Here is a 22,035-nt window from a genome sequence, read left to right on the forward strand (position 1 = left end):
AAATAAAGTATCTCAAGGCACCATTGTACATGGAAATGGATGTGTGTGTGGAAGTGTTTGTTGTTCTGTGTCCTACAGGCGATGTTATGAGTTTTTGGACCTGCAGCTGAAGGAGTGGCACACAAACTCACTGGAGAGGTCAGGAAACATGACAAATGCATGATGACTAAAGAGCGCAGATACTGTGAAGCTTGATCAGTGGCAGTAATATCAGCTGTTGAGCAAACAGTATGGTCAGGTGAAATAAATATTGGGATATGGACATAATTCTAATCTTTTTGGCTCTAAACACAACTATAATGGATTTGAAGTGAAACAAACCAGATGTGCTTTAGCTGCAGACTTTCAGCGTTTGAGGGTATTTATATCCAAATAAGGCGATAGGTGTAGGAATTACAACAACTCCCACTTTTGAAGGGACCAAAAGTAATGGGACAAATTCCATCCATTCATCATCCATCCATCCATTCTCTGTACTGCTTATCCTCATTAGGGCCGCAGGTATGCTGGAGCCTATCCCAGCTGACTTTGGGCAAGAAGCGAGATACACCTTGAAGTGGTCATCAGCCAGTCGTGGAGCACATATAGACAAATAACTATTCCCACTCGCACTTACGGACAATTTAGTCTTCAATTAATCTACCATGAATGTTTTTGAAATGTGGGAGGAAACCGAAGTACCCGGAAGAAAATTCGCACAGGCACAGGGAGAACATGAAAACTCAACACAGGAAGGCCGAAGCCCGGATTTAATTTATTTATTAATGTTGTATTGCGACTTTCTTCTTCTACTCTTTTTTTTTTTTAGCTTACATAAAATGAGTAGCTCCATATATAGCTGCCTGTTGATCTCCCGTTCCATTCGTCGCTCTCTCATGAACAAGACCCTGAGATACTTAGACTTCTCTATGGGGCAGGATCCCGGAAAAAGGCCACGCCACCCTTTTCCAACTGAGGACCATGGCCTCAGATTTGGAGGTGCTGATTTTCATCCCAGCCTCTTCTTACTTGGGGGTGAACCGCTACAGAGAGAGTTGAAGATCACGGCTTGATGAAGCCCTCAGAAGCACATCATCTGCCGAAAGCAGAAAAGCAATGCTGAGGCCACCAAACCGGACCCCCTCAACACCTTTGCTATGCCTAGAAATTCTGTCCATAAAGGTAATGAACAGAATCTGTGACAAAGGGCAGCCTTGGCGGAGTCCAACCCTCATTGGAAACAAATCCAACTTACTGCCGGTAATGTAAACCAGACTCTGACATCGAGCGTACAGGGACCGAACAGCCCTTATCAAGGGTTCCGGTACTTCATACTCCCAGACCACCCCCCACAGGTCCCCCCGAGGGACACGGTCAAAAACCTTCTCCAAGTCCACAAAGCACATGTAGACTGGTTAGGCGAACTCCCATGCACCCTCGAGGACCCTGCTGAAGGTGTAGAGCTGATCCACTGTTGCACGGCCAGGACACAAAACCACACTGCTCCTCCTGAATGAGATTCGCCTTCCAGACGGACCTACCGCTCCAGAACCCCCTGAATAGACCTTAACAGGGAGGCTGAGGAGTGTGATTCCCCCTATAGTTGGAACACACCCTCTGGTCCCACTTGTTAAAAAAGGCGGAACACCACCAGCAACAGATTTCAAATGCGAATTGCACACTTGAAATGATCTCGAGACCTTTTATCTGCTCCTTGTAAATGGGATAATGAGGGAATAACAGACACCTGGCCATGAACAGCTGAGCAACCAAATGTCCCATTACCTTTGGTCTCTTGAAGAGCAGGAGGCACATACACAAGCTGTTGTAGTTGCTACACCGTTCACTTGTTTTGGATGTACTGTAATTAGCCTCAAATTAAAGCTGAACGTCTTTAGTTAAGTCACATCTTGTTTATTTCAAATCTATTGTGGTGGTGTTTTGAGCCAAAAAGAGGAGAATTGTGTCGATATCTCAATATTTATGGACCTGACTATGTCTGACAATTCTACTGGGTGAAAGTGGTGACATTGGCTGGGGATTATTCTATCACGGTAACATGACACTAACTTGGCAGGCTTCATGGCAATGGTGGGGGAGGGGTGGCAGTCTGTGTAAAAGAGATATTGTGTTTCTGCATGGCTGCTGGCATCACTGCCTCTTGGGAAAACATGAGCTAAACCTGGATACCAGGATAGCTCTCTGTTTCTTTTCAAGTCTGTGTGAGATAGCTGTTCATCCAATTGTCTTAATGTGTGTCTTGTTAGGCATGTGGCTGTTTTAATGGAAACTATAAAGAAAGGCATTCATGATGCAGATGCTGAAGTGCGGTCTGTGACCAGGAAGTAAGTGTCAATAACTGCTTGTTGTCTTCAACAATGTTGATTGGGAGTCCCAATATGATGATTGGTGGTGTCCCTGCAGGTGCTACTGGAACTTCCATATCCACTTCAGTCGGGAGGCGGAGCAGCTGTTCCAGTGCTTGGAGCCGTCCTATCAAAAAGCTCTGCAGGCTCACCTGCGGAGTGGTGATGCTTTGATGTCACTGCCGCCATCTGATCATTCCTCATCCTCCTCACAGGAGAGCCTTCAGTGAGACTCTTGAAACAAATTCATCGCATCTCTTTGCTTTTGTCCCTTTTCACAATGGCCGTTTTCCTTTGCCATTGCTGTTTATAGTCGAACTTTGTCCCCAAGAAGCAACACTGGAAGAAGCATTAGCAGATGTAAGAATACACAATTGTTGTCGCACTAACAGTGTCTGTTCGGTTCACATTGCTGGCTATATTGTTAAAGGTTCCATTTAGACCTCCATAGAGTGATTCTCTAACATGGACTTTGTATACAAGTGTCAATTTCATTTTTAAAAAAAACACCTTGGTTTTGTCATACAAGTGTCCAGAAAAAGCCTCTCTGTACTTGTTTGACCCAGTTTTTTTTTATCCACTTTGTCCATATTTGGCTAAGATTTGGCTTTCCTCTGATTGGTTGCCTCAGTGTTCAAGACCCACTTGTGAGAGCACATGTTTGTTATGTTGTTATGGTAGGCGGAGATCTTCGCTAGTGACGTAGATAAACTCGAGAAATTGACCTGATTTCAGGCCTCTTGGCAGAAAAACGTCTGGAACTCAGCAATGCGTGGATGATTTTAATTCATATTTCACATATTTACTGAGGCACCATAGAGCCAATATTACATCCCAAATACTAGAAAAAGTTGGTTGGATAAAATATGGCACCTTTAAGAGGTGGAAAAATGCAAGTCTTCTTGTAGATCAGGTATTTCACAATGCTCATTTTCTATTCAGGGCCATATATTAAATTTTTTATTATACTGATTATAATCCCTCAAGGAGAAATTCAAAGTACACGGTGCTGTATATATTTTGTGTTGCATACAACACAGACACAAAACCAAATCACACACATGCAGGCATGCAAGGAGAGACTTCACAGTGAAACGGTCGTACAAACAGTACTGTACCTCTTGAGTTTAGGGGTCATCACCTGTCATCAGCCCTCTCAGGGTCAACTGTAATTGAAAAAAATATTTAAATGGATCTTTTCACTATTATATTATTACATAATTGCCTTGGCATCAGATAGTTGTTAATTTTAGCAACAAATTAATGAAAGAAACAATTTTTGAAAAGATAATTTGAAAGAAAACAGCTGAAAAAGGATTTTAGTTTGGTAGCTTAAACATTTGCTTTTGAATGGTTGTACATGGACCCTTGCATTTTTTTGGGAGTAGTGAAAGTAGTTTTTTCACATTAAGAAATTATCCTTATTCATCAATCAAGATAGTTGATGACAGTTGTAGCTTCAGAAATAAAATTGTGGGACTTCTGCTTTTTTTGGGTGGCTGTGGTTAGCAAATGTTGCTTCCCCCCGCCCCTTAGTACTGAGAGATTGAATTTACCGTCTCATTGCAAAGAAAATTCTTTTTTTTTAATGTGAGCGAGTGATGAGGACTGAAGTAATGATGATCTCATCTCAATTTCCTCACAAATTGACTGAGTATGAAATCTGGGCCTGTTTAATTGAACACAAAGATGATATACTTGCAAGGAACCATGACTTATTCTGCTGTATGAATGACTATAGGTAGCTATATAGGTTTAACGTCCTACATGCCATCTAATAGAAGACCATTTAATTTTTCTGCCTGTCACTATATGCCACTGTCATTGAGAGATGAACAAAGATTTCGGACAAACAAACATTTTGGGACAAATTAGTAAGTGAAATTTCCCACGGCACCCCTGATGAGCTGACACAGCACACTAGGGTGCCATGACACCCTTGTTGTGAATCACTGCATTATTGAATTTTTCAACGGCCTACAAGATTTTATTGCAGTAGTCTGACATAGTGCAATCGCGAAAGAGCAAATTTGTCTTGTAGTCTGATCCACGCATTACGTGTTGTCTGTCCCACATCGCCGACATGTATTTTATTTTTTTTAAATAACTTTATTGGCCGTCAGATATTTACAGTACTACGTCAAAAGACACGCGACAAGGCTAAAAATAAACTAGCTTTTGGATTCAAATATACTGTGCATGATGGCGACGCGGAGTAAATGTCTTTTGAGGATCGGCGAATTATGACATTAAAGCCGATCAGCATAAAATGCTAAATATCGGCCGATACCGATCAGGCCGATCAGATCGGTGTAAAGTCTATGAAATAGTTTACCATTTTCTGTTTCCTGGTAACATTTTCTTAGGCAAAGCGGCCCTAGCCTCCAGACCCCCCACTGCCACCTCTCCAGGCTCCTTACAGCGTTCTTGCAGCGACGTGGATGTCAATGCGGCAGCAACCGCCCGCACCCGGATGCCCACAGTGGCCTCGGCAGTGCAAGCTTCGACTTCGTCCTTTAGCTCCGCCTCGGCTCTCCCACCTGGATCTTATGCTTCACTTGGTGAGTTGCACCACGTTTTATGATCTAGTCAGGTAATACAGTTAAATCCCGACTGCTCTTCCAGTCCACCTGTGAAGTCCAGACCTTTAACCCCTCGTGTCTGTCCTGGGTTCCTTTGCCAGTCAGACGGCTTGTGGTGTGTTGAAACAGACAGTAAGCTCTGTGCATCTGGAGGGTGATGCTTGTCCATCTGTCTGCCCCGCAGTCTCTCTTACCCCCATCAGTACAGTGATGGTGTCAGTGGTCAGCCGTGTGTGGTGCATACACACACTCCCAAATGGAACTTTTAGTATTTTTGCACAAGGCCAATGTTGATATCCACCCATCCATTCTGGGGCCAACACATGTACACTATATTGCATGGTGTACCTTCAGTCTGTATAATGTTAGTTTCCAGGAGGGAAATGTTAAGATTATGTTTCCTAAAGTTCAAGCACTTGACTTTCAGCATTGTATTGGTATGTGAAGAAAATGTCATTGTGTGGCAAAAAACAAACAAAGCGGTATTCTTGTACAGGTCTAGGTATTCTTTTCTTATTGCTTACTAGGTCGAGTCCGAACTCAGAGGACGAACACAGGAAAGCGTCCATCAGCGTCTGACAGTCGGGCTTGCAGCAAAGGGAAGGTCGTCTCACAGTCGCAACGTGAGGAAGCTTGAATCAGACATCTGCGCTATTCATTTGTCATTTAACTGACGCTCTGTGTTTTAGCCAGCAGCAGGTCTGGTTCCCCAGGCCGAATGCTAGGCTCCACCCATGGCAGGATGGTCAGGTTGCCTGTGGGCAATGCTATCACTGCTGCCAACAGCAGTCTGAGCAACAGTAGGCGCCCACGAGGCCACCGCAGCCAGGGCTGTAGCCGAGAGACCAGCCCCACCAGATCAGGCTCTGGTAAGGACTGCTGAATAATATCCTAGAAACATTCTGTTCTTTCATTCCAAAATACAGAATTCGGATGCATATGACTCATAAACACAAAATCATGAAAATTCATGATTGACTGTTGATGTTTGTGTAAATAAATTATTTCTTCTTGAGGGCAACACACATGCAGAGACTTGAAAATATTACCTTTGTTCCTTTTTATCCAATTAACCCTCTCTTGTCTTGCATGACTAATGCTCCTGCATAGCTGAACATGCTAAGAGCTGAAGCTAACAGCTAAACTCTTGCCCTGCACTGCTGTCTGTCCGTCTGTGTCTCACCACACTAGCACGGAGCCGAATCCCTCGACTAAGCATGAGTCAGGGCTGCAGCCGCGAAACCAGTCGCGAGAGCAGCCGTGACACCAGCCCTTCCAGGGGTTTTTCCCCCCTGGGTGAGTATGGAACCAAAGGTGACAGAGACGTGATGACTTCAGTAAAACTGATTACTGAAGTCATCAATAAATCAGACATTCCTTACATCTCTTTCCTGCACATTCTCTTGTTTGTTCCGGGTGATTTATTCTCTGCATGCTCTGACTCTGATCTCTGTTCTCATCTTCCGCTTCAGTTTCTGCAAAATTAAGATAATTTGGTCAGAGTAAAAATTAAAAGATTAATTGTCATAGATCTTTGGTGATAATCTCCCGATTCCCCTCCAGCAACTGCCGTTCGTTTAGCGCCTAGTCTTCTGCCCACTGCTCATCAGGTGACCGCATAATGCATGTCGACTCAGTCCATGCCATTTGATTATTTATTTTTTTTCCATCTGGCTGACAGACTACCTTAGACGCTCCTCAATGACTTGCTAATTATAACAGAATATAATTTGGTCTGCTAGTGTCATAGCAACATCACCATTGATGCTGTACGTCTCTCCTGAAATTACATCATTTAATGGTGTATTGTGTTTCCCTTTTTCCTATTTAAAAAAAATAAATAAATAAAAAAATGTGATGCTTGTAACTGCTTGTAAACCTTTTGCATTCACATTGTGAAGCAGCATGTTGAATTAGTAAACATGAGCCTGAAAAAAGATGTTGAATGTTTTGATGTTCTGAAAGGCTAGTATTTTTATGAACTGTGGGGCAAGATGTCCTGCTTGCACTTGCTGACATGCCAGTTTTTCTCTCTCTGTTTCAGACCGGCTGTCTCACCAGGCTCAGATCTCAGCCTCCGTCAATGCCATGAGAATCCTCAACACAGGCACTGAGGTGGAGGCGGCTGTTGCTGATGCTCTGGTGAGAAGCATTTGCAGTAATCTCCTATATCTCTGAATTAATCAATCTATTATACATCATAAATGTTTATTTCCTCCCTCTTTGAATTGACATGTCAGCTCTTAGGAGACTCGAGGAGTAAGGTACTGGTGCTGATGTGTTGTGTGTCAGCATGAGCATGAAGCACTGTCATGGATCATATAATATTTATTATATATCTGTGATTGACTGACTTTATGTTTTTACACACAGTTGTTATATGATAATATGTATGTGTCCCTTGCTAACACCCCGTTCTGGTCCTAATAGCTGCTAATATGTCTCATTTCACTGCATGTTGACATGAGAGTAGTAAGACTACCGTAATTTCTTGCGTATAATGCACATTCAATAGTGCGCATTATACATAGGTATAGGGGCACATCAAAATACTTTCACATTTTATAAATGTATGCCGCCATCTATAGGTTAAGAAAAAGCTGTACACTTTCATTCCAATATCCCACCGCCACCTAGAGGTTATGAAAAAGGTGTACACTTTCATTCTAGTATGCCACCGCCACATAGAGGTTATGAAAAAGTTGTACACTTTCATTCTAGTATGCCACAGGCACCTAGAGATTATGAAAAAAAAGTGTGCCTACACATTTATTCCAACATGACAGGGGTACATATGACTGCATATATGTACAGTTGTGCTCATAAGTTTACATACCCCTTGGAAGAGCTGGAAGAAGTGGCTGGAGAGAGGGAAGTCTGGGCTTCCCTGCTGAGGCTGCTACCCCCGCGACCCGACCTTGGATAAGCGGAGAAAAATTAATGAATGAATGAAATTTTTTTTCATTCAGTATTACGTGTTCAAATAAAGTGCTTAACTTCAGAAAAAATATTTGAAAAAAAACTAACAAAATACAGATATTTCATGTTTTGATCATATCGGTAGAAGCAAAATCATGCATTGTAAAAGTGCATTATACATAGGTAGAAGCGTTTTCCAGAATTTTGAGCTCAACTTTGGGGGTGCATATTATACGTGGGTGCGCATTATACGCGAGAAATTACGGTAAGACCATAGCAGACATCAGCACCAAAGCACCAAACTCTGACTCTTCTTCCTCCAGCAGCGGTCAGTGCGGCGGCACTTTGAGTCGCCGGGTATGTTCTCTGATGATGACGCAAACAGTGATGCCTCTAGTGCCTGCTCGGAACGCTCATACAGCTCGCGCAATGGTGGCGTGCGTCACATTGAGGATGTGGCTGAAGTTCTCAACCACTGCGCCAGCGCCAACTGGTCAGAGAGAAAGGAGGGCCTGCTTGGACTGCAGAATGTGTTGAAGAGCCACAGAATGCTCAGGTTAATAACTTCAAACTCAAGTCTTTGTCTTGAGCACATCTTAGAACAACCTAGAGCTGCTTTATGCCAGTGTTTCCCAAACTGTTGAGCCAAGGCAAATATTTTACAATAGAAAAATCTTATGGCACACCACCAAAAAAAAATATCACAAAAAGGCTATATACCAAAATAATGATGATCTTGTCACAATTTACTCTCAATTACTTAACCAGTTTGAAGTCTGGTCCTGTTTAGTTGAACGTAAGGCTATTTTTCTGTTGTACGAATGGCAACAGGTGAATACACAGGTTAATTGTACCTTCTGCCGTCTAGTGGAAGAGCATTTAATTGTTATGCTTGTTACTATACGTTGCTGGAAAAGCTAGATGAACAAAGCTACACTATTTTCAAGCAAATAAATAATAATTCTTGGACCATTTGAGTGAAATTTGATAATTTCCCATAGCACCCCTTATTATGTCTCACAGCACACTCATGTGGTTGGGAGTCACTGCTTTACACGATACAATCCCAACCTGTTTGTGTGTCTTTGTGTCTCAGTCGCGTGGAGCTGAAGAGACTCTGTGAGATCTTCACCAGGATGTTTGCCGATCCTCACAGCAAGGTAACACACATTAAGTACAGCCTTCATGCCAATAGCAGGAGCATAATCTGATCATGTTTAACAACTAACTGGGCTTTTATGTTGCATGGTTCCTCACTTGTACGGACTCTAACACACACCAGAGAGTAAGTGCTCTCCTTGACCAGTCACTGTCAGTCAGTGCATCCCAGATGTGAAGCGTTGATCTTGTCCTGTAATGTGTTGCGCTCAGGTCTTCAGCATGTTCCTAGAGACGCTGGTGGACTTCATTGTTGTGCACCGGGAAGACTTGCATGACTGGCTTTTCATCCTACTTACCCAGCTGCTGAAGAAAATGGGTGCTGACCTCCTGGGCTCCGTCCAGGCCAAAGTTCAAAAGGCACTAGACGTCACCTGGTGCGGATAGATATTTTGGTTGGAACATCAAGATATAATGAGTTGGTCCAGGTGGATGAAATGCAAATGTTGTCTCCAGTGAATCCTTCCCATACGAGCAGCAGTTCAACATTCTGATGCGCTTCATCGTGGATCAGACGCAGACACCCAACCTGAAGGTGAAGGTGGCCATCCTCCGCTACATTGAGGCACTAGCCCGGCGGATGGATCCGGCTGACTTCGTCAACACCAGCGAGACACGCCTGGCTGTCTCACGCATCATCACGTGGACCACTGAACCCAAAAGCTCTGATGTCCGGAAGGTAGGCCATTTTCAGTGTCATCTCTCTTTTTTGCCACCTTTCTGTTGTCACCTCTACGGTCTCATCATTTTTACATTTAGCTCTGCTCTGGTTCCATGCCTTCCTTTTTTGTTTTCACATCTTGATTTGTTTCTGCAATCAGCATTTTTTTCACTCACCAAACTCCCAGACCCTTCATAACTGGGAGGATTTGTCGGTTCGAGCCGGCACCGTGTCCTCTCTGCCTGGAGAGGGCAATCTGGAGGAGAGGTGCAAGCAGGTAGAATCATCTAGCAGACAGCATGATAGATTACAACTGTAGCTCTATGTTGGGTTGCAAAAATTTATGTGAAATTTCCATGAGAAATTAAGATGGAGAATTTTGGAAAGGTATCATAGTCAAGTATAAATATAAACATTTTGTTTTGTCAAGTTCATTCACAGTATATATCCCTTATTCACAAAAAAGTCTCACATGGCTTCACAGGCCCAACGTGCACCCAAATCATTGACATCCCTTAGTCTAGACACCCCATCCGGGCAAGGAAAAACTCAAAGAAAACCCATGTAGGGGGAAAAAAATCGCAAATGGAGGGAACTTCCTTTCAGAATAACCAGGCTGCAATGGATGCCGACTGGGCAACATTAATCACATGATGTGATACTTTACAATGTTGTACCCCGCCTCTCGCCCAAAGATAGCTGGCATAGGCTCCAGCACGCCCACAGCCCTAATGAGGATAAGCGGTATGGAAAATGAACAAATTAAACACAGCATGTCGATGCTTTCGGGGAAGTGGTTCTCCTCAAGACCTGTTCTGATCGGTCGATGCAGGATCCTTACACCAACAGCCTCACTTTGATCAGTGCCACTTATCCCCTTCTCTGAGCAGGAGAGGAGGTGGGGGAATAGTGTAGAAGTGGGAGTAAAACTGGCCAAAATACAGATGTCAGGGGTTTAAGCAGGGCAACAGACTAATTGCACACTAAGGTGTGGTTTAACCAAAGGCGAGTAGAAATACCGACATTGTCTTCATCTGGTCACTGATGGTGTAAGTGGTACATTTGCCTGACTTTGGTGCGGGCAGTGTGGGTTCAGTTCCCACTCAGTGACAGTGAGAATTTGAGTGCGAATAGTTGTCTGTGTCTATAAGTGCCCTGCGATTACCGGCGACCAGTCCAGGGTGTAGTACGCCTTTCGCCCGAAGTCAGCCGGGATAGGCTCCAGCGCACCGTGACCCTGAACAGGATAAGCGGTATTGAGAATGGATGGATGGTCTTCATCCAATATTTAAACATTTCTACTGAGGTAGGTTGTCGTAAGCAGACGTCCCAAAAAAAGAATATAATTAAAAAAACATGACATTTCGACATTTTTTTTTAAAGTAGAATTTGAACAACTTTTAAATATTTTATTGAACAATCAATTCTTTAATTGAAGAACTAAATCATGACTGTTGAGTTAAATATTCTCCCCAAACTAGCCCATTCAAAAATAAACAAAAATGTAGACCCCTTTCAAAAAATAGCAACAAAGTCCCATTCAAAATATGAATGAATGAAAGGAGCCCTTCTCCCTGGGGGGAAAAAAAAAAAAGTCTAGATTGTAGAAATCATCTGTGCGTGTGATGCAGGAATGCACAGTGCACATAGTCTCAATAGCACTGTACTGCAGTAAGCAATCTGCTATGCTATGTGTATTTGATTGACAAATAGTATAGATATTGAACTATTCTTGCATGAAATCTTATTTAGTCAGTATTAGGCTAAAATGTGTTTTCCCAAATATATGTACTTAAGTTCCTTATTCAGAGCCAAATTATTGGTTTATTCGCGTTAATTCCAGTTGATTCCCAGGGAAAGTTTCCAACTTTGAAAATTTCGAAAATTTTTGCAACCTGACTTCTACCTCAGTTTCATCAGATATTTTCAGCACCAACTATGACTTTTGTGTAATTATGCATCACTGAGACCCAAGAATGGGGCACAAAACTGTAGTTTGTCATCTCAATAAGTGTGTGTGCATCCATGCTTGCATGCAGGCAGCCCAGGTGGTGCTCATTGCCCTGTTTGAGCTCAACACACCAGAGTTCACCATGCTACTTGGCGCTCTGCCCAAAACCTTCCAAGATGGGACCACCAAGCTGTTGCATAACCACCTGAGGAGTAGGAGTGGCATAAGCATGGTAACGCATGCGCACACACCCACACATACTGATGCAAATTTAAGCTTTCTTGAGACTGATGATGTCACTTGCAGGCATCTTCCAGTAGCTCGACGGGCCAAACAACTCCGCGCCAGCCTAGCAGCCGCAGCAGCCCGCTCACATCTCCCACCACCTGCTCCCATGGGGGGCTCTCTCCCAGGTACATGTGCCAAATATATATCACTCTGGATTTTAGTGCCTCGCACATAGAGCCTTTCGGGAATTTGGATGTCATCTATGTGCCTTTAGCTGCAAAGGGCTAAAGTAACACAGTGCTGCTTCTTATTTGTCACTTATCTCAAGTCTCTCTTGGCTTGGGGCCACACCCTCCTCTTTACCCTTTGTCATCAGTCACTTGATATGTGGAGTCCTATAGAGTATAAATGGAGTCTCAAAGTTCCTTCCTTCATTATCTCTGAAATGGAAATCAAATATTCCTCCAAAAGGTCTTCCCAAACTCTGTTGTGGAAGTTCACATAAGTGTGCGGCTATTCATTGTACTAAAGTAAACTACTTGACTTTCAATTTAAAAAAAAAAAAAAAAAAAAAAAAAGGAAAAACTTCACATTTTCTGAAACTTTTGACAGGGAGAACTAATGGTCAAAAGGGGGGAAAAAAGGAAAAACTTCGCATTTTCTGAAACTTTTGACAGGGAGAACTAATGGTCAAAAGTTATTTTGACTAGGAAGAAGATTCTTTGATTGGCTTTCTTGAAGAGAGGGGCGGAGCTGTCAACTGATCACCACCTGGTGGTGAGTTGGCTCCGATGGTGGGGGTAGATGCCGGTCCAACCTGGCAGGCCCAAACGTATTGTGAGGGTCTGCTGGGAACGTCTGTCAGAATCCCCTGTCAGAAGGAGTTTCAACTCCCATCTCCGACAGAACTTCACCCACGTCTCAGGGGAGGCAGGGGACATTGAGTCAGAGTGGACCATGTTCCGCGCCTCTTGCCGAGGCGGCCGAACGGAGCTGTGGTCGTAAGGTGGTCGGTGCCTGTCGTGGCGGCAATCCCCAAACCCGTTGGTGGACACCAGCGGTGAGGGATGCCGTCAAGCTGAAGAAGGAGTCCTATCTGGCCTTTTTGGCCTCTGGGACTCCTGAGACAGTTGATGGGTACCGGCTGGCCAAGCGGAATGCAGCCTTGTTGGTCGCTGTGGGAAAAACTCAGGCGTGGGAGGAGTAGGTGAGGCCATGAAGGGGGAAGCACTGCACCAGCAACACTGTGTATAGTGGGGATGAGGCGCTGCTGACCTCGACTCCGGACGTTGTGAGTCGGTGGGGAGAATACTTCGAAGACCTCCTCAATTCCACCGACACGCCTTCCCATGAGGAAGCAAGTCTGGGGTCTCTGAGGCGGGCTCTCCTATCTCTGGGGTTGAGGTCACCGAGGTGGTTAAAAAGCTCCTTGGTGGCAAGGCCCCGGGGGTGGATGAGATTTGCCTGGAGTTCCTAAAGGCTCTGGATGTTGTAGGGCTGTCCTGGTTGACACGCCTCTGCAACATCGCGTGGACATCGGGGAGAGTGCCTCTGGATTGGCAGACTCGGGTGGTGGTCCCCGTTTTTAAAAAGGGGGACCGCAGGATGTGTTCCAACTACAGGGGGATCACACTATTCAGGTCTATTCAGGGGTGCTGGAGAGGATAGTCCATCAGGAAGTTGAATCTCGGAGTCAGGAGGAGCAGTGTGGTTTTCATCCTGGCCGTGGAACAGTGGACCAGCTCTACACCCTTAGCAGGGTCAACGAGGGTGCATGGGAGTTTTCCCAACCAGTCTATATTTGTTTGGTGGACTTTGAGAAGGCGTTCGACCGTGTCCCTCGTGGAGTCCTGTGGGGTGTTCTTCGGGAGTATGGGGTACCAAATCCCCTGATACGGGCTGTTCAGTCCTTGTACAACCGGTGTCAGAGTTTGCTCCGCATTGCCGGAAGTAAGTCGTACTCGTTTCCGGTGAGGGTTGGACTCCGCCAAGGCTGCCCTTTGTCACCGATTCTGTTCATAACTTTTATGGACAGAATTTCTAGGCGCAGCCGAGGCGTAGAGGGGGTCCGGTTTGGTGGCCTCAGTATTGCATCTTTGCTTTTTGCAGATGATGTGGTTCTGTTGGCTTTATCAGGCCGTGATCTCCAACTGTCACTGGAGCGGTTCACAGCCGAGTGTGAAGCGGCAGTGATGGGAATCAGCACCTCTAAATCTGAGATCATGGTCCTCAGTCGGAAAAGGGTGGAGTGCCCGCTCCAGGTCGGGGATGAGATCCTTCCCAAGTGGAGGAGTTCAAATATCTTGGGGTCTCGTTCACGAATGAGGGAAGAATGGAACGGGAGATCGACAGGCAGATGGGTGTAGCGTCTGCAGTGATGCGGACGTTGTATCGGTCCGTTGTGAAGAAGGAGCTAAGCCGAAAGGCGAAGCACTCTATTTACCAATCGATCTATGTTCCTGCACTCCACCACTCCACCACCACTCCACACAGGCTGAACAACTATTCAGTATATATTGAAAGAGAAAATACTTCATCATACCTCTTTACGTACAAGCCATTGGTGAAAGTGTTTCGTCAAATTGTTTGCAAGCTGTCTTTTAGGTTGAATACTTGTCTTTGTGGTACTCACCTGTTTGTCCAGATACATTACGTTGCACTTGCACCCTTTTATGAATGAACACAAGTGGTTCTCATTCATTCTGATGGTTTCCCTCAGGTAGGCGCTACCGATCAATGCAAACTAGAACTAGCAGACATTCCAACAGCTTCTTCCCTCTTGCGTTCAACTTCTTAAACACCTAACCTACATTTACATTCCAACATGCTGGCAATTTTTTGACTTGAGTTCGTTGTCACATTTCCGTGGGGACAATTATACATTACACGTGCACTCACTGTAGTTGTCTCGCCACACTGCACTATTTGCATATCTGTTGTTGACCAATACTGGCCACTCATGCCAGAGTAGCATCTGCTCCATTTGCACACTGATTGAGGAGTATCTGCAACATTTGCACAACCAACATTGTCCCAGATTATCGCACTACTCGTCACTTTAAACCGCATACACTCCTTGAAGTCTCGGCGCCCTTTGCACAATGGTCATTGTACCGGACTATTGCAATATTTGTCATTCAAACTGCTCTAAGTGCTTGAGGACTCTGCATCTTTTTGCACAATTGTCAAAAAACAACAAAACAAAAAAAAAAAATGTACCGGCATTACCAGATAACTAGCAACCCTTTACTGCTCAGTAGTTTTTTTTGTCAATGTCTTTGTCTCAAAATTGTTCTCTGTCAATTGACTGTCTGTTGTCGTACTAGAGCGGCTCCAACTTCCGGAGACAAATTCCTTGTGTGTTTTTTGGACATACTTGGCAAATAAAGATGATTCTGATTCTATACCCTCTGCAGCATGCTGGAGTACGACAGTGAAAACCTGAACTCTGAGGAGATCTACAGTTCGCTGCGTGGCGTCACTGAGGCAATACAGAACTTCAGCTACCGCAGCCAAGAAGAGCCGATGGAGCCACATAAGCGAGATGGAACACGGGACACCATGGTGAATGGAGCAGAACATTCATGTTCTTTTTGTTGTGCTGCCACGCCAAGTACTAATCAGTTTCTCACAGTTTGGAGTTGGGGCTCCCTCACACGCTGACCTTAGGCTTTATGGTGATGTGGTGGAGGCCGGTCGAACAGCCCTGGACAATAAGACTTCATTACTGAACACACCTTTGCCACGCTCGTTCACTCTGCAGCGTTTCAGAGAATACAACCCGCACAACTACGATGTTATGGAGCTACGGCAAAATGGTGCGTCACAGCTCAGCGTTGTTTAATGAAAAGGTTTTTAAATCACTGTCCTAAAGCATGTACTGTATTTTACATTAGAAAAATCTCACTGCACACCACCAATCAAGAGTGTCACAACATACTGTATATATACTGAAATCATGATGATCTTCTCTCAAATATATTTACGGTGAAATGTGGGCCTCTTTATTAGAACATAAAGCTATCATTTTGTTTGCATTGAAACAGGTTGGATACACAGGTTGATTGGGCCTTCTACCATCTAGTGGAAGCGCATTTAGTAACTGTATGTTGCTGGCAACGATAAATGCACAAAGATACAGTACATTATTTGGAGTAAAGAAATAAAAGATTTTGTACCACCTGATGATCTCCCACGATACACACTGGTTGGGAATCACTCCTCTAAATAACTATGATTTGTTCTTTTCCTGTCATTGTCTTCAGCACGCCAGCAAGAATGTGTTGAAAACAAGATGCAGAACCCCAGAAATGTCCCAGGTAAATGCATTTTGTAAAGTCATTGCTTGGTCACATGGAGAATTGCTCTGAAATGCGCTTCTCTTGCAGGAGTGACCGAGCACCTGGTGGGGGAGCTGCTGAAGGAGCTGTCCCAGGGAGGCAGTGAGGAGCGCCCCGCTGAGGAGCGCCGTACCACCCTTCTGGAGCTGCTCAAGTTGGCACGGGAGGACAGTCAAGTGGTTTGGGACGAGCACTTCAAGGCCATGTTGTTGCTCCTCCTAGAGATGCTGAGTGACAAAGATGTAAAGAGCCGTGAATTTTAAAGTTGGAAACTTTACATGGGATTAGACTAGGAATTTAAAAAATTGAAGGTTGACTCGTAATAAGGAACTTAAATATAGTTTATATATATATATATATATTTTTTTTCTCTGTTGCAAGCAAGCATTTTTGTTACCAGCAAGTTTAAGATATGTTACCGATTGAGTAAAGTGATTTAAAAAAAAAAAAAAAAAGGAGAGACCAATTAAGGTTCTGTAATGTCATCGCATGTGGGTAAGAAGCGCTAGCTATTTTGCATGGAAGTCTGCTTATGACAATACAAAATATTTGAATATGATACCTTTCCACTAAAGTACAATAAATTTCCAGTTTATTCCCATGGAAATTTAAATTTGGAATTAAATTTGTAAATCTAATTTTGAGTATTTCCACCTTAACTTCCCACGGAATTTGTTTTGGGACTCCTCAGTACATGATTCGAGCGCTGGCCTTGAGAATCTTGAAGGAGATCTTGAGAAACCAACCATCCCGCTTCAAGAACTATGCCGAGCTCACCATCATGAAGACACTGGAAGCTCATAAAGACTCGCAGAAGGAAGTGAGCACTATCTGTAGGCAGATATTCAAAAATGCCGCCTTGTTTGATTTGGTCTAACAATCACATCCATCTGTTGAAGGTGGTGCGTGCTGCAGAGGAAGCTGCATCCACACTGGCGGGCTCAATCCACCCAGAGCAGTGCATCAAGGTGCTTTGTCCCATTGTTCAGACGGCAGACTACCCAATCAACTTGGCCGCCATCAAGATGCAGACGAGGGCCATCGAACGCACCACAAAAGAGCCGCTGCATCAGCTGCTGCATGACATCATTCCAGGCTTACTGCAGGTGAAGCAGAAATTCGCAGTCGGTCTGAATGTTTCCGATGCTTCGCTTTCATGAGTTTAGTGTGTTGTGCTGCCGCAGGGCTACGACGACACTGAAAGCAGCGTGAGGAAGGCCAGTGTCTTCTGCCTCGTAGCCATCTATGCTGTGATTGGCGAGGAGCTCAAGCCCTACCTGTCTCAGCTCACCGGCAGCAAGGTACCACCACCACCATTTTGTCAGGCTTTCGCTATACTGTACAAGTGTACATCTTAGCTGGCCCAAGGCAGAAGTGAATTTAGCTCATGCTTGGTCCCCTAAGAACAATTAACAGTGACCATTAAGCAAGAGAATTATGGAGAATGGAGAATTAAGCAAGAACAGAGTAACTGAAAAGAAAGAGCTGCTCTGCTACACTCAGACCGTTCGGAAAGTCTAAACGTTGGAATGTGCGGACCACTCAGAGTAGAGTTAGGGTGTCAGATTGAATATCTGTGAGCAGCGAAAATTTACCATTACATTAGACATTACATATATTGGAATGAAAGTGCAGTGGACCCCCTCATGCTCGCGGTGTGGCACCTGCAGATTCACCTATTTACAGATTTATTTATTTTTCCCAACAAACCCCGAAAACGGCGGCACGGTGGATGACTGGTTAGAGCGTCTGCCTCACAGTTCTGAGGAACGGGGTTCAATCCCCGGTCCCGCCTGTGTGGAGTTTGCATGTTCTCCCCGTGCACTCTGATTTCCTCCCACATCCCAAAAACATGCATTAATTGGAGACTCTAAATTGCCCGTAGGTGTGAATGTGAGTGCGAATGGTTGTTTGTTTATATGTGCCCTGCGATTGGCTGGCAACCAGTTCAGGGTGTACCCCGCCTCCTGCCCGATGATAGCTGGGATAGGCTCCAGCACGCCTGCGACCCTAGTGAGGAGAAGCGGCTCAGAAAATGGATGGATGGATGCAACCCCGAAAACGCGTACTGGCGGTTTATCCCTGCTAATTAGAGGTTTTTGGGGTTTTTAAACCAAACAAAAAAATATATATACATACCGGTAGTCATGAAAAAGATTACTATACCACTTTTGTTTCTTCATTTTCTTGTTCATTTTTTAATGCTTGGTACAACTTAAGTTATATTTGTTTGGACAAATATAATGATGAAGACAAAAACAACTCATGAGTTTAATTTAAAGGGACACAGTAACATTTTCATTTACAGGCCAAAATCTATGTCTGCGTTTATATGTGTTATCATTGGTTTATTATGACCGCTGCTAATAATCTGATACATTCTTGTAAGCGAAGAATTTTACATTTATTTATACATAAGAGTGATGACCCAGTAGGGGAGCGCCATAATAGTCTGCCATCTTGAAACTGAAGTTGCCAAATTGTTCCTCGACGAGTAAGTCAACGCTACATAAATTATCCTAAAGCTAACCTTTTTCATTCAGTTTTGTTAGACAGTGTTTTTGTTCTTTGTGTTTTTTTTTTTTTTATATATACGACAGCTACCATCGTTGCAATACGCGTTTGAAAAACTGAGAGTCGAGAGTGCACTATTCTTTTGGGATGCAATACACGATTTCAACGCTAGATTGGAGTAATTCCTACACTGTGTCCCTCGAAGAGCTGATATCTAGCCCTTTTCCATGGTTTTCTTTCTTCTTTAGTGATCGCAGGCATTAAAATGAACAAGAAATTGAAGAAGCAAGGGTGGTCTAATAATTTTTTCCCCACACTGTATATATATATTTTTTTCAATGCAAATAACGTCAATTATCTGCAGATTTTCGCTATTTGCGATCCAGCCTGGTACATATCTCCCATGAATAGTGGGGGTTCAGTGTACACCTTTTTCACAACCCCTAGGTACCCCCTAAAAAAATAAAACACTCTATCGACTTCTGATGATTTTCTTTTTGGGGGGGGGGGGGGGGTATTGCACATTATACATGAGAAATTACGGTATCCACACATGAACAGGCAGTTATCATCTGCCTCATGCAACTGGCCCCCTCCAAGCACAGACATCTTGCTTTGTCTCGCAGCAAGTTGATAAGGCATTATCAGAGAGATTAGAACATAGTCTTCTTTATTATCCTCGCTCTAAAACAAAAGATAATAGGGAGCTATAATACATAGAATACAGTTTATAAGTGCAGAAGCATATTTTTCTAACTGTAACATTAAAAATTTTTATATTTGGAAGCACATTTGAACATGGTTTCCAGACCGAATTATTCAACTTTACATTTGTTTCTAAACTATTCTTGTCACCTTGTTTTAGGGACCTCTGTTCAGTCAATTATCATTCTTTGCTACGCATTTTCTTTTCTTTTTGTAGAGTCGTACTTGTTTTTATATGTTAAAGTGATTTTATTAGTTAGTTATTAGACTGTTCTTGCACTACAAATTATTTTTGCTTACAGTATTTCTGTTTCAGTTTTTAATAACCCAGATGATACTTTCACAATTGCACAGTACACTGGTTTACCCTTTGTTTCAGGTACAGTTTTATTTTTTTATTTTTTTCAAGTGCTCTAAAAACTAAATTGACTGGAGTAAATCAACCCCAGTTCGCTGTTGTAGCATAATGTGCTACCTTTTAAAGATTAAAAACCAGACATGGGTAAAGAAGTGTCAGGCTGACAGTAGGATAATGTGAACAAAACTAACAGAATACAGTGTAACAGTGCTGCAATGCATTTATAGAAAGTCTGTGAATGCTAAATAGCGTGGGCTGGTGAAAAACAGCTCTATACATTAAAAAAATTAGGCGGAGGAGAATGCAATGAGCTCGCTGTAACGACTGACACAAGCTGCATGGCTCATACGAAAGAAAAAAAAGACTGTGGGAGCAAATGAACCAGTCTCAATCATGACCTAACCGTGCTGATGTTTCTTTTTCCAGATGAAGCTGCTCAACCTGTACATTAAGAGGGCCCAGGCATCCACGAGCAATAGCAGCAGTTCTTCCGACATCTCTTCCTACTAACCTGCTTCTAACTTTTAAGACGTTCACTCTGTCAGCACCATTTTGGCATTCTTTCTGCCATTTTCCACGTAATGCTATCTCACAGCAAAAATCAGCATCTTGAAAGCTATGTCGTGAGCTTTTTCCATGATGTACGATGAAAGCAGAAGATGTGCCTAAACAAGTCCCCCTCCAGCCCACCCCTTCAAGTGGGACTCCTTGGAAAATGTTCACCCTCTTGCATCAAATAGTGAAAGAATGCTGTTCACCAACACACTTATTTTATTGAAGAGCTGTATCACCAATTGCTGCCCCCTGCTGAAAGCATCTACTGACTTCCTGGAAGATGAGAGGAAGGCGTGTCTTCTAAAAGCTGATTTGTCTATGCAGCAGAGGATCACTTGGCTGGCCAGTGATTTGAAGCTTAACAGAGTTTTGAGCCTAACAGTACATCTTTGTTTAAATGAAGTGAAACACAATCATTTGAAGACACTACATTCCGTTCTGTTCCATAGGACACTTCTTTTCCAGAATCTTTAGTGAGAAATCTAAATACACATTTATATCTTTTAATTTCTCTATCTTTAATAGAACATTAGGTGATACACCTTCAAACGTGTTTGTGTAGGTCATAAATTCAGTTCTTGTATTTCACTACTGACAAGTAGACGATCTTCTGAAGCTCCATCCTGAGCTCGGTCCTCAACAAAGCAGTCCAGTTACTGGGTTAAGACCACTGTCAATGTTTTATATATTATACTAAACATCACATTTATATATTACACGAAACAAGGTCGATGTTGAAAACATACGTTAGATGCTTTTAAATAATGTTCTGTAAGGAAATTTGTTAAGTTTGAGTTCTAACAATACAAAGCAGACAATCAGCATCTGTAGTGGAAAAGCTCGCTGATGGTGACAATGACCTTGAACCAGCCTGTGAAAGTCATTGTCCTCATGACCGATCACCTACTGCATTTCCTCTCAAAGATTGCGTTGGGCTGAAAAGAGACACGGGAAATTTAAACTGTTTTAAAATCTAAATTTGGACTTAATCATTAAGTCCAAATGCTACAACTTAATGTTTAGAAAAAAATAATCACACGGCAATCATTTTGTACAAATGTGCCTCATATATGGCTCTGAGCTGCACATCCTGTCATCAAACCCTTTGAAGAGACTTTGTCAAAGTGGGGCTGTTAACGTTGAATGTTCCACTTTCAGTGTCATCTTGTACCCGTGCCTTTAGTTACACACACCTTTTCCGATAGTAGACCAAAGCCTGTCTTGGAGCAAGCGGACTTGTGAGTGAAGAGAGGTTGTTAGTATGTTGCCAATAAATCCCATTGAAAGCACCTACATGCATGCACTCCTCCCGTTCCCCGCCACTATATTTATATTCAGCAGACTGACTGCAAGTATTTATGTCACAATTGAGACTTAAATAAACTATCAGAATTGTCTTTTTTTGTCCTGTTCGGTCAAGCAGAATGGAAAATCTGTATCCCTTTTATGCCGGAACAGTTTTACTGTCACAGTGGAGTTTTTAAGCTTCCGCTGTGGTATTATAATTGAGCTTTATTGAGAATCAGACTTGATCAGTCGAACAGAACAAAGTTTCTAGAAGGGAGAGAGAAACAAAGACAAAATACAAAGCACTAATTGTAAACAGGATGAGAGAAGTAAATCATTACATTATCTACAACAATGAAACATTAAATATGAGTGTTGCATGAGGCTGTAGTTCTACACCCTGTGAGGGAAGGACAGGAGAAGAAGCATGCA

At 43.3% G+C, this 22,035-nt stretch overlaps 1 protein-coding gene across 13 annotated transcripts in view; it reads left to right on the forward strand.

The window, feature by feature from the left end:
• The window catches only part of LOC133480907 (CLIP-associating protein 1-A-like), a 34,156-nt gene extending 12,443 nt beyond the window's left edge, over positions 1-21,713 (forward strand). For 2 of the 13 annotated variants that reach the window (XM_061779704.1, XM_061779722.1), the window contains 24 exons: positions 79-138; positions 2,247-2,324; positions 2,404-2,571; positions 2,659-2,705; positions 4,712-4,906; positions 5,455-5,550; positions 5,617-5,796; positions 6,119-6,223; positions 6,972-7,069; positions 7,168-7,191; positions 8,170-8,402; positions 8,943-9,006; positions 9,218-9,381; positions 9,461-9,683; positions 11,705-11,848; positions 11,923-12,029; positions 15,261-15,408; positions 15,479-15,662; positions 16,110-16,163; positions 16,233-16,426; positions 16,876-17,004; positions 17,084-17,290; positions 17,369-17,485; positions 20,188-21,713. In XM_061779704.1, the coding sequence (XP_061635688.1) occupies positions 79-138; positions 2,247-2,324; positions 2,404-2,571; positions 2,659-2,705; positions 4,712-4,906; positions 5,455-5,550; positions 5,617-5,796; positions 6,119-6,223; positions 6,972-7,069; positions 7,168-7,191; positions 8,170-8,402; positions 8,943-9,006; positions 9,218-9,381; positions 9,461-9,683; positions 11,705-11,848; positions 11,923-12,029; positions 15,261-15,408; positions 15,479-15,662; positions 16,110-16,163; positions 16,233-16,426; positions 16,876-17,004; positions 17,084-17,290; positions 17,369-17,485; positions 20,188-20,271 (3,103 nt within the window). In that variant the 3' untranslated portion in view covers positions 20,272-21,713. Of the gene's footprint in view, positions 1-78; positions 139-2,246; positions 2,325-2,403; positions 2,572-2,658; positions 2,706-4,711; positions 4,907-5,454; positions 5,551-5,616; positions 5,797-6,118; positions 6,224-6,971; positions 7,070-7,167; positions 7,192-8,169; positions 8,403-8,942; positions 9,007-9,217; positions 9,382-9,460; positions 9,684-9,825; positions 9,943-11,704; positions 11,849-11,922; positions 12,030-15,260; positions 15,409-15,478; positions 15,663-16,109; positions 16,164-16,232; positions 16,427-16,875; positions 17,005-17,083; positions 17,291-17,368; positions 17,486-20,187 lie in introns of all 13 variants that reach the window. The other 11 variants (XM_061779714.1, XM_061779730.1, XM_061779628.1 and 8 more) reach the window with 10 other exon arrangements.
• Positions 21,714-22,035: the final 322 nt, after the last annotated feature.

Source organism: Phyllopteryx taeniolatus, chromosome 1 (assembly GCF_024500385.1).
Source record: "Phyllopteryx taeniolatus isolate TA_2022b chromosome 1, UOR_Ptae_1.2, whole genome shotgun sequence".
NCBI lineage: Eukaryota > Metazoa > Chordata > Actinopteri > Syngnathiformes > Syngnathidae > Phyllopteryx > Phyllopteryx taeniolatus.